This window comes from Macaca nemestrina, chromosome 12 (genome assembly GCF_043159975.1).
Source record: "Macaca nemestrina isolate mMacNem1 chromosome 12, mMacNem.hap1, whole genome shotgun sequence".
In the NCBI taxonomy this organism is placed as follows: domain Eukaryota; kingdom Metazoa; phylum Chordata; class Mammalia; order Primates; family Cercopithecidae; genus Macaca; species Macaca nemestrina.
Genome location: NC_092136.1, coordinates 13,389,396 through 13,401,575, shown reverse-complemented (window position 1 = coordinate 13,401,575; position 12,180 = coordinate 13,389,396). Strand labels below are relative to the sequence as shown.

The 12,180-nt window shown below is 39.0% G+C and overlaps 1 protein-coding gene across 10 annotated transcripts in view; it reads left to right on the top strand.

The window, feature by feature from the left end:
* Positions 1-12,180, top strand: part of LOC105464633 (membrane-spanning 4-domains subfamily A member 8-like) — a 62,535-nt gene that overhangs the window by 36,879 nt on the left and 13,476 nt on the right. For 6 of the 10 annotated variants that reach the window (XR_003014100.2, XR_003014098.2, XR_003014099.2 and 3 more), the window contains 2 exons: positions 134-254; positions 10,537-10,679. Coding sequence is in view for 3 of the 10 variants with exons in the window: in XM_071074548.1 (XP_070930649.1) it covers positions 134-253 (120 nt within the window). In the remaining 7 variants the exon portion in view is untranslated. Of the gene's footprint in view, positions 1-133; positions 255-728; positions 882-10,536; positions 10,680-12,180 lie in introns of those variants that run through there. The other 4 variants (XR_011610539.1, XM_071074547.1, XM_071074549.1 and 1 more) reach the window with 2 other exon arrangements.

The following is a 12,180-nucleotide window of genomic DNA, read 5'->3' as shown; positions in this document are numbered from 1 at the left end:
TTGTGGTACTAGTATTACAGATGAGTTTTCTGTTTTCTACATTTATTACAATTTTATGTTATCTATATGTTGCTAGAAATTTTAGAAATGTGAAGATCTCTGAGGAATATAGATTTTCTTCTTTTTTATTTAGAAAAGTGGAATCATGCTTTCAATGTATTTGTGGATATTCTCCACCTTGGAGTTGGTCTTTGCAAATACAGTGACCGGATGGATAAAAAAAGCAAATAATCATGGCAACAATACCATGTAATGTGAGTATTTCATTTCTCTGACTAATTAGGAAGTAGTAGTCTGTTATGAACCCATGCTAAGGGATTAAGATTTCTGTAGAAGCTTTTTCTACTTAGTGCTTCCACTAAACACTGAATATGAGCTGAAGCTGACTGGACTAAATTTATCTGTGTACAAATGAAGATAAACAATTCTCCTAGACACATTTTTAGCATCAAAGGGGTGTGTGTCCACATCCCCATGAGAAAATATAGTAGGAGATGTATCATTTTCTGGCTCAGGTCTATTTCATTTGAAGGATAATTGCATGGAGATCAGTCCACTAGGTCTGTGACTTATAATTAACAAATAAAGTTTAGGTCCCTGGCATCTGGGATCCTTGGAGCAGAAGGAAGATAAAACATGTTGGGAGAAGAGAACACGTCCTACTGTCAGACACGGCTGGTCTTAGATGACACCAGCGATACAGAAATAATGTATTTCTCTTCTCCAAGCATCTCCTCGAAATAGGCAAACAGCAGCCTTGACATTCAAACTCATCCACAACTGCCTGAAAGTGAATTAACCTTAAATCTGATAGGAGAGAAGGAATGAAAATGAAGAATCCAAATAGTATGAGGAAGTGAGAGAAATACAAAAGAACATCGGGTCATAGCTGTGGATCAGGCTGGAATTGAAGGAGTAAACCCCCAGTTACTCTGCATTTTCCAAACCCTACCCTGGACCTTCAACATGTACATGATGGGTTATGTATTAAAGTAACCTGAAATAAAGGAACACTTCTCAAATGGACATTTGCCATATGATTGGAAAAACTGTCAGTTTCGAAGAGAAAGATTTAGGTAACTTAATTTAAAAGCCACCAGTGACCAAGAGATCTGGTTCTCAAAGCTCCATATTCTCTGGAATAAAATGCAATCCATGTGTTTTAAGAAAAGAAAATATTCTGGCTATGTAAATAATGATGAAGCCTCACAACACCAAGGAAAAGGGGGGAAATAGCTGAGTTCTAGCCCAAGAACGTGGAAATAATTAATTTAGAAATCCTCATAATGAGAGGAAAGTGTAAGAGGGAGGAGTTTGACAAGCCTGAAACACAGCATTGGAGGAGGTGAGTGACTAAAGAATCTCAGCTGAAAAACTCAAGGGACATAATGGTACAATGACCTAAATGTTATAAGAATATCAGATCAAGACTTGGGTAAAAGGTCAGGTTTGTGAAATTATAGGAAGTAGTAGCCAAGTGGTAAAGTAGCCCAAGTCATAAGAAAAGGCACACAAACAATTAAAAACTGAAATCATGGTTGTAGCTAAAAGCAAAACAAACCTCTACAAAACAAAAAACTATGGATGTCTGCAAACAAATTCCAGTCTCTGGGTTCCTAAGTCTTGACCCTCTTCTGCAGGACCTGAAGAGAGTTGGCCTCCTGGAAAGGGAAAACCAACAGAAAATGGAAAGTTGGGAAACCAGAGAGTTATCAAGAAATTTGTTAATGTTAAATTATGTTTTGTATATTGTTTACAGTTATACCATACAAATAACACTGGATAAAATACAACCTCATGTTAACTATAATGACATTAATAAATCACCTTCCATTTATTCTAAATTCTTTCATCACATAGTAAATATCAAGCATAGCACTACACTCTTAACGGTTTAATTTTATTAATTTAACTTGAAACTAAATACTCATGTATGTTCTCTTTAGATTTTTAGTGTTTATAATGCATGGCCGTTCATTTCTAATCTAAAACGAAAACATCAAAAGCATATGTGCCCTTTCCTAGGGGTAAAAAAAAAAAAAAAAAAAAAACCTGAATGGTGAGAATAATCCCGTTAACATCCCTTCCAAAATGACCACCCAAAATTTTGTAGTCTGACACAGACAGTCCTCACTCATCAGTTTTTCAGATTTGATTCATGTGCCCAGAGAAACATGAAATAGATGACTCAAGAAAAGGCTTAGGGTCTCTCAGAGTCCAAGTAGGAATTAACATTCTTATTAAAGAATAAGCTGAAAAAGTAGAGAAGAGAATATATGGAGAAAAGGAGTGTCTATTTATTATATATTTATTTATATATTTTTGAGATGGAGTCTCGCTCTGTCGCCCAGGCTGGAGTGCAGTGGCGCATCTTGGCTCACTGCAGGCTCCGCCTCCCGGGTTCCCGCCATTCTCCTGCCTCAGCCTCCCGAGTAGCTGGGACTACAGGCACCCGACACCACGCCCGGCTAATTTTTTGTATTTTTAGTAGAGATGGGGTTTCACCATGTTAGCCAGAATGGTCTCAATCTCCTGACCTCGTGATCCGCCTGCCTCGGCCTCCCAAAGCGCTGGGATTGCAGGTGTGAGCCACCGCGCCCGGCCAGGAGTGTTTATTTTCATATGATTGCATCCTTCCTCTGAATACTTGCAAGTTGTGTCTTTGAATCACCTATCAGGTCTAATTCAGAAAAGGAATTTAATTGGGAAGAATTTGGAGAGTCATTTATTAGGATACTTCAATGACTTAGAATAAGACCACTCAGGATATATTAATGATCAGCTTCTAATACTTAACTTATCTCAGGTTCATTGGCACAAGGGGACTCTTTCTTACATATTAAAGAACAAAATCATCATAACCTCAGTGCAGGATGAAAAAGTTTCACGGTGAATGAATCATCATTTCGGTCATGACCTCAGGGTGGGATGAAAAGGTTTCATGGTGAATAAATGGTCATTTTGTTCAAGTGACTTTCTAGAAAACATACAGTGAAGTTTGTCTCAAAGTTTCTTTCCCCCATTCTATAATTAAAAATTAGAACACATGGCCGGGTGCGGTGGCTCGCGCCTGTAATCCCAGCACTTTGGGAGGCCGAGGCAGGTGGATCACGAGGTCAGGAGATCGAGACCATCCTGGCTAACACGGTGAAACCCCGTCTGTACTAAAAATACAAACAATTAGCCAGGCGTGGTGGCGGGCGCCTGCAGTCCCAATTACTCGGGAGGCTGAGGCAGGAGAATGGCGTGAACCCGGGAGGCGGAGCTTGCAGTGAGCCGAGATCATGCCACTGCACTCCAGCCTGGGCGACAGAGCGAGACTCCGTCTCAAAAAAAAAAAAAAAAAAAAAAAAAAAAATTAGAATACTTAACTCTGGTTATATTTTCTGTATGGAGATACTGAGCATTCTCAGTTGGATCGTGTTGTCTTGAGTTAGGGAATTATTTCACCCAAGAAAACTTGCAGGAGTGGTGACAGATTCTCCAAAGTAAGCATAATAAGCAAGATGGACGCAAGGAGGAAGCATAGGTTGATAGGGTAATATTTTAAATGCTGGCTCAAGGAAATCATTATGTCATTATTAAGAGTAAAATTAGCATGAAGTATAAGCACCCCATAGCCTAGATAATCTTCTCTAGACCAATAATAGTTCTAAACATACTGTACTCTAAATACATTATTTCTGAGTAATTTCTCCTCAATGAACACTTGAAATTTGCATAACTTGCCATTAGAGAGAAGGCATACTTCAATTATACATATTCTTATTAAGTTGTTACTGCATACACTAACGCCCACTAGGTTAACATGAAATGTTTTAACAACAGTGCAGCCTTCAGTTTTCCAGAAGGTCCAGTTTCCAAAGAATTATAGCATTCCTTATGCCTAATGTCCTAGCTACAAATAATGATACTGTATAGTTTTTTTCACAATATGAATTTTATGAAACATTTTACTGAGATTATCTCATCAGATCTGTTAAATCTCTACTCTATTTTTATTTCCTTTATCTCTACACTCTCAAATATCTCCCCTCATGAGGAACCATTCCTTTGTATTTAATATAAATGGTTTTTTAAAACCACTTTCTAATTTTAAGCTACTTTATATGATTAATACATAAAAGTGTCAAGCCAGTTTCTAAGATCCACAGCTGCTGTTGAGATCCAAGTGCTGTCTGTGGGAGTCCATTCTGTGCTGTGCATGGGAATGTGTGTGGTACTATTCAAGGTAGGGTTCCCAGGGTGCTAGGAGAATGTGTTGGCTATTTGGGAAGCCCTCTGACAAGTCATTCTGCAGGGTTTATGGTCAGGTCTCTTGGTGGAGTTCAAGAGCTGGTTAGCAGGATCTGCCACTACCTCTTGAGAACCACACCACCAATTCTGTGTACTCCTTCCCCTTTTCTCTGCTCCTACCTATCTCCAGATGATTCACACTGCCAGTCCCCTCAGGGTTCAGGTAGAGTAACACGGAAGTGGAGTCCTAGACAGCATCTATCTCACAATGCTGGGGAAGCCGACACTCGCTCCACTCTCACTTTCCCCCATGGAGACTGGCCTAAGAGGCCTTTCTTGGCAAGGAGCTATGCTGCCCTGGGGAAGGGGTGATGCAGGTAAAGTAAAACTTTTCTTACCCTCTTCAATGTACCTATTCTCAGATTGTTTGCTCCACTGAGGTGCTGAAATCTCAGCTAGGCTCTGGGGGTCCCACAATATATTCTCAATCATGAGTGTTTAGCCAAAATCTGTGTCTCTATGAGGGGATAATTCCCGAAGTGTCCTCTTCTGCCATCTTTCTAACATTTTCATCTAATGTATGGGTTTTTTTCTATTTTTTAATAGATAATGTTCTTTTGTGTACATATATTTAAATCATGTGGATGGTATAGTGTCTGTGCACATGTGTGTCAGTGCATAAACACATGTCCTTCTCTTAGTTACCACCACACTTTTATAATTCATCCAGGCTGCCAATAGTATATCAAACCTGTTAACGTTAAATGTCGCATAATACTTCATAAAACACACCTTTACCCATCTGCCTTCTAAATGATGAACACCTAGATAGCCTCCAATTCCCTGATCCCTTGAACAAACCTGCAATGAATGCATGCATCTCATATAGAAAATTATCTCTGAGTACAATTATGGATTAAATAGTTTACATCTATTTAGTTTACTTAAATACTAAATAAATAGATATTCCAGAACGGCTGCTACAGTATGTATTCCTACCAAGCAAAGCATAAGCAATCCCAAAACCCACATCTTTTAACAGAACTATCCAGCTTTTGACAGGCTAATGAGTATAAAGTATTATACTTTTATATCTCATTACTTTTCAATCTGAATCTCTGTGATTATCGATAATTATGATCATATATTTATGTGATTGTTAAAATGTTAGTTCTTGTTAATGAAATCAAATTAACAAATTATTTGCCACATGGTTACTAATTTTAAAGTTTTTCAGAATCCTTGCATATGCCTATTACACATGGTATTCTGCTACATTTCTTCCTATTAACTTCAGTTTTACCTTCTATATTTAGAGCCCCCATCCATCTACAATCCAGTTTATATGTGATGATAGGTAGTAATCTACGTTTATTTATCTCTAGTTAGCAAAATGGTTTTCTCAATAATATCTGCTAAACAATTCATCTCTTGCCATGAAGTTTTGTTATCTTTCCCACATATATATCTTAATAATGTATAGAACAATCTGACCCTTCTATGTCCTTCTTTTTTAAGGTTAACTTAGTATTCACAAACATTTATTCCTTAAAATTTTAGAGTTTATCAAGTTTCTCAAAAAATTCAACTTAAATTTTTCACAGAATTAATACATTAATTTGGGGAGAATTGACATCATTATAATACTGATGTCCATCCAAGAGCATGGACTGTCTCTCCATTCATTCAGATCATCTTCCACTATTAGACTTTTAAAGTTTCCTTCACAAAGGTTTTATATATACTTGGTTAAATTAATCCCTGGATAATTTATAGTTTTTGCTATTATGGATGTTTTCTTACTCATTACATTTTGTAGTTGGTTACCACTGGTGTTGAAAAACTGATAATGGCTTTTGTGGGTTGATTTTGGATTTGAAAACCTAGATAGACTATCTTCTTAGTTTTAGTAGTTTTTTGGCAGACACTACTGAACTTTCAAAATAAGTGATCATATTGTTCATATCACTTTACTACCTACTTTCCAAACCTTTCACTATTTATTACTATTTTCTTTCAGCATTGGCCAGTTTAATGATAAATAGTAACAGTAATAGAAGGCATCTCAGGTTTCTTCCTGTCTTAAAGAGAATGAATCTCATGTTATGGACCCAATGTGTCTACCCAAAATTCATATGTTGAAATCTAACCCCTAAAGTGATGGTATTTGAAAGTGAGGCCTCTGGGAAGTGATTAGGCCATGAGGATGAAGCCCTCATGGATAGGATCCTATGCTCATGGGATAGGATTAGTGGCCTCATAAGAAAAGGCCAAAAAGTTCACTGGCTCTCACTTCACTGTGTGAGAATACAACAAGAAGTTGGCAGTCAGCAACCTGGAAGAGGGCCCTCACCAGAATTCATCCATGCTGACACCATCCAGAACCGTGAGAAATAAGTTTCTGTTGTTTATAAGCCATCCAATTCATGGTACTTTGTTGTACCAACCCAAACTGACTAACACACCTATATTGCGTAAGATTTAGTGTAGGTTTCATTTATCATTTTCACCGAGTTAAAAAGTCTTCTTTAGACTGCACAAATCTGTTTTGGCAAGAGTCTGGGAAACTTTCTAGAAATATTAGATCAAAACTCGTTGTCAAAGGTGTAGTTATCCAGTGTTTAAAATTTAACATGTTAGCTCAAGTACCTGGAAACAACTTAATAGCTTGTTGGTTACTAACTGGAGCCAGGCTTGCAGTTAATGTCATCTAACATGACATTCGAACTTCCCTTGCATATTTTAGAAGGAGCTTAAAGATTCCAAGAAATGGGGATCTTAGAATGAATATTTTATATGCAACATACCCCAGTGATATTCTCTAAGAAGTTCCAGAGGGCACTGTCTTCACAGAGCATTAAGACATATACTGGTGACAGTTTAGTGGCATACTGAAGAACTTTGTGGTGGCTCTATTTTGTAAGCCAGAGATGACAGTGGGTGGTACAGCAATGGAATCAAGTATCCTCATAACGGGGAATTATGGGATTCCAAAGTGGCAGATGGCTAGTGATGGCATTTAACTATCAGTGACAATGGGAATGAAATTAGAATCCCCTCCAAAACATGATCCCCAGACTTCTGCCAATACAGATTGGTGCAATCCTATAACTCTTTTGCAAACAGACTAATAGCACAGAGATGAGAACAGTAAGTAGGAGGTTGTCTTATGTTTCATATTAGGATACTGTGCTGCTTTTATTATACTAGGATTCCATGCTGCTGTGATTTTCTCAGAATCTGGACTTGCAAGTTTTACACATATGATTCTTCAGTATCATAATAAAAATATACATTTATGCACCACTTGTTGGGCATTTGTTGGGTGTGAGGTAAGTGCTTTACCTACATGCATTCTTTTTGTCCTTTACTTTCTTTTTTTGGAACATTATGAATTAGGGATACTATCCCACCCCAAAAGAATCTGTATGTAGTCAATTCGCTCTCCTCTGCATCAACCCTAGGTTATCTAAGAACTTGCAGGGTCTAAAGCTGTACCCCCATTAGACTATTAGATTCCAAAGAAGGATTTTTGGATGTGCCCATCTTAGATTAGTCACATAGCATGCCCTGCAGCACGGAATGGATCACATTCTAATATGGGAATCAGGGTGTTTGATAAGCAAAGGAGCCTTTGGCTCTACACTTCATCCATTCATTCACTCGTTCTCACTGTGTGCCAGACACAGTGCTATACACTGCTGAGAGTTGATTGCCAGCATTAGAGGGGAGAGAGGGATGAATAAGCTAAGCACGGGGGGAAGGAAGTCAGACAGGGTATCTGCCCTCATGAAACCCACCTATGGGACGATTCTAAATAGTTGGCCCTTTTTTTTTTTTTTTTTTTTTTTTTTTTTTTTTTTTTTTTACTTAGAATAAAATAAAGTGAAACAAAATTACCTAATTATAGCAATAGACTATATTTGTATAGCAGCTTTGGTCTTCAAAATTCTATAGCATGAGTTCGAGCTTGCCCAGTACCTAAGCAGGTATCATCTCCACTCTACAGAATAAACTGAGGACCGAAGGAGTTAAGTGCAGTGCTGTATCCACCACATCTTGCAGAGGATTCTTAGCGGCAAGGAGCTTCTGACAATGTTGCTGCTTCTAAACGGGGGTATCTCTGGGGTTAGTAGTGGGGCCGCCACGTGCTCAGCCTGCTGACACGTCAAGCACAGCCTCTTCCCCCTGGGCGTGCGCGGCCCAAGGACAGAGGATAAAGCCCACACAGCCAGGAAAGGGCGGCATCGTTATCAGCCCCTACCCCACCCTCGTCTTGGGAGCCTGCAGGCTCCGCGGAGCCACGGGAGCCCCACCGCGCCTCATGTGTCCGCGCGGGTCTCTAGCACAGCCGCGCTTTTGGGCGTTAGAACCCCGTGAGGGGGGATGAAGGGCGCCACCGAGGAAGCACTCACCGGGCTCCCGGGGTTGCCAGGCCCCCCAGCTGAGGGCGCTGCCTGCAGAACCACGCCCCACTGTCCCTGTGCTAAGAGCGTGACGCGAGTGCCCGAAGCCCTGACCTGGTTACCATTCGCGACTCCCTAGTCCTGGGTTCTCCCATCGCCAGGAATGTTTTACTAGCAACCATCGTATAGTTGAGACGATCCACTCTTGTCCTACGCATTTCTGCACGATACAGGCGTCTAGGAGGCTTACCTGGCATTGCCTGAAAGAATCCTCCATCCATTTAAGTAAACCCCAGCGGGGGGATTTGGCCTTGTGAGTTGCCATGAAAAACCAAGGCCTGCAGTTCTCAGCATCTGCCCAATTTGAGCTCTTGTTTGAAACCACTGTTGGTTTTCCCTTCTCTTCCTAATGGCTGAGGTGGCCATAAGATATCCTCTTGAGACTGTCAGTTATTTTAAAAGATCTCTGTTTATCACCTTGAGACGTTCAGCAGGGTCCCTAAAGTGAATTTTGTGTATTCACATAGCCTAGATTTTAAGTCGTTCCATTCCAGACTTACCATTCAAATTTGGAGTTTCAGCTTGCTCTTTAGGACAGTAATAATAAAACTACAATCATGGCTACATTTATTGCACAATGTTACGTACTAGACACTTTTTAAAATTATCTATTAATACTAATTTTATGAATGCCATGAGCTCATATACTAAGACCTCAAATAGCATGAAATGAAATCCAGCCAGTTTAGTTGTTTGCAAACTGCAGGAACACATAGAAACTTCGTTGTACTTATACATTTATTTGACAGTCACTGAGCTCCAAAAAAAAAAAAAAAAAAAAGTACCATGCATAGTGCTTAGAATCTACAGTTACAAAGATGAATATGACGAAACATACAAAAAATATGACTTATTGGTGGAACTGAAACTGATCAGAAATGGCTGGAGTGTGGTTTGATAAATTAGCCTGGAAAAGAAGCTAGAGGGCACATCGTGAAAGGCTCTTGTATGTTTGCAGACTATTCTAAAGTCAGTAGGGAGCCTCTTAAATGATATGATGATATATGAAGAATTGCTGTGGCTGAGATGTGGGGAATAGGCTGAAGGAGCAATGAAACGAATAATGAATATTAGAGGACAGATGACCGAGTAAGAAGTCTTCATAATAGTCCAAGCAAAAAATGAGCTCCTTGCAAACTCAGCCAGTGATCTTTGTCTACCGTTTCTATCTCTACATCCGCCCTTCAATATAATAATAGATTTGGATTTGGAGTTTTCCATGTTTTAATGGGTTGGTTGATTTGGTTCAGCTGGGTTGGACTGGCTTTGGGGGAAGACTAAAGGGGAGGAAGTTGGAAGGGAACAGTGAGGTATTCAAGATACTTCAGTTATATTAATGATATATATATTAACGATATATATATTAACGATACTTCAATTGGATTTCTAGGCACCATTTTAATTCCACTGAGAAATAGAAGTTTAAATTAGGAATGGGACAAAAGCCAAGTGCAGAATATGGAAAGCTCATGGAGAAGGTTAGAGAAGAGGTCCAATGGAGTGAGCATGTGGGAACCCAACAGACTCATTCCTAAGATATAAGACTTATGTCAGTGAAAGCACTCTAAAACAACATGGTTAGAGGTGATATTAGTGAAAATGGCACAGTGGGGAACACCAAGCAATTAACAAACTGGAAAAAACTTTCAGAAGCAACATTCTCACAACTCTGAAAACTAACCAAAACTTGCAGCAACCAAGGAATGCTTGATCAAGAAAACACAAGTAAATGTTGGAAACAGATTTTTGTGACATTTTAATTTATCCTAGTCTCATTTCCCACTCCCCAGCTCGTCAGTGCCCTTGAATAAAACAGCCTTCATTCTCTGTATAGGTACCCAGTAACAGAGAGAGCAAAGCAAATCTTATCCTCAAAGAACTGCAGCTGCTTGTTAGATCTGCCTGGTGGTTCCATAGAGAAACTGCTCAGAGAACCTGCCTTTACCTCGCCTAAAACAGAACTATCCCAGAGCTCAGGTAAGCAGTGGCATTTGTCAAAAACATGTAAAGGAAAAAACATAATAGTCATTGATCTCCGAGGCAAGGAATAATGGTTGGGGCAAATAATAGACTAACTTAAAAGTTTGGGAGAAAAGGCCAGGGAATGAGATGCTTTGAGTAACAAACTCCCACATATTTCTGATAATCTAGAGGACCACAGACATGCCCTGGGCTAGATACATGCTCAGAAAAGACCTGAAAACATCCTAAGGTCTCACCTTCAGATAATGTTCAGACTCTGTACAAGTAGGAAGTAAAGGATAAGCAGAGCGGTCTTTAATGCATTTTGAGTTGATTTTTGTATATGGTGTGAGAAAAGGGTCCAATTTCATTATTCTGCATGTGGATACCCAGTTGTCTCAACACCATTTATTGAAGAGGCTGTCCGTTCTCCATTGTGTGCTTTTGGCATCTTTGCCAAAAATCGGTTGACCATAAATGTGCAGGTTTATTTCTGAGTTCTTCAGTCTGTTCCATTGGTCACTGTGTCTGTTTTCATGGCAATACCATGTTGTTTTGATTATTATAGCTTTGTAATATATTTCAAGATCATGTAGTGTGATGACTTCAGCTTTGCTTATTTTGCTCAAGATTGCTTTGGCCATTTGGGGTCTTTTGTGATTCCATACAAATTTCAGATTTTTTCTCTATTTCTTTGAGAAATAGATTGAATTTTGATAGAGATTGCATTGAATCCATAGACTGATTTTGGTAGTATGGATATTTCAACAACATTAACTCATCCAATCCATGAAGATGAAATATGTTTTCATTTATTTGTGTTTTCTTCAATTCCTTTTATCAATGGTTTGTAGTTTTCAGTATATAAATCTTTTAACTCCTTGGTTAAATTTGTTTCTACACACTTTTTATACTACTGTAACTGGGTTTGTTTCCTTAATTTATTTTTTGGATAGTTCATTGTTAGTACAAAGAAAACCTTCTGATTCTTGCATGTTGATTTTTTCTTTTCTTCTTTTTTTTTTTTAATGGAGACTTGTTCTGTCACCCAGGCTGGAATGCAGTGGCATGATCTTGGCTCACTGCAACCTCTACCTCCCAGTTTCAAGTGATCCTTATACCTCAGCCTCCTGAGTAGCTGGGATTACAGATGTGTGCCACTATGCCCAGCTAATTTTTGTATTTTTAGTAGAGGCAAGGTTTCACCATGTTGGCCAGGCTGGTCTCGAACTCCTGACCTCAAGTGATTCACCTGCCTTGGCCTCCCAAAGTGCTGGGATCATAGACATGAGCCACCACGCCCAGCCACGTGTTGGTTTTTAACCTTGAAATCTTACTGAATTAGTTAATTAGTTTTAATAGTTTTTTGGTGGAATCTATTGGATTTTCTATATATAGGATCATGTCATCATGTCTATGGGGTTTCCTATATATAGGGTTCATTTCCTATCTGGATGCCAATGTGTTCAGGAGGTGTAACATGGAGTCAAGCAAAATTATTCTGTAGACTTGATAT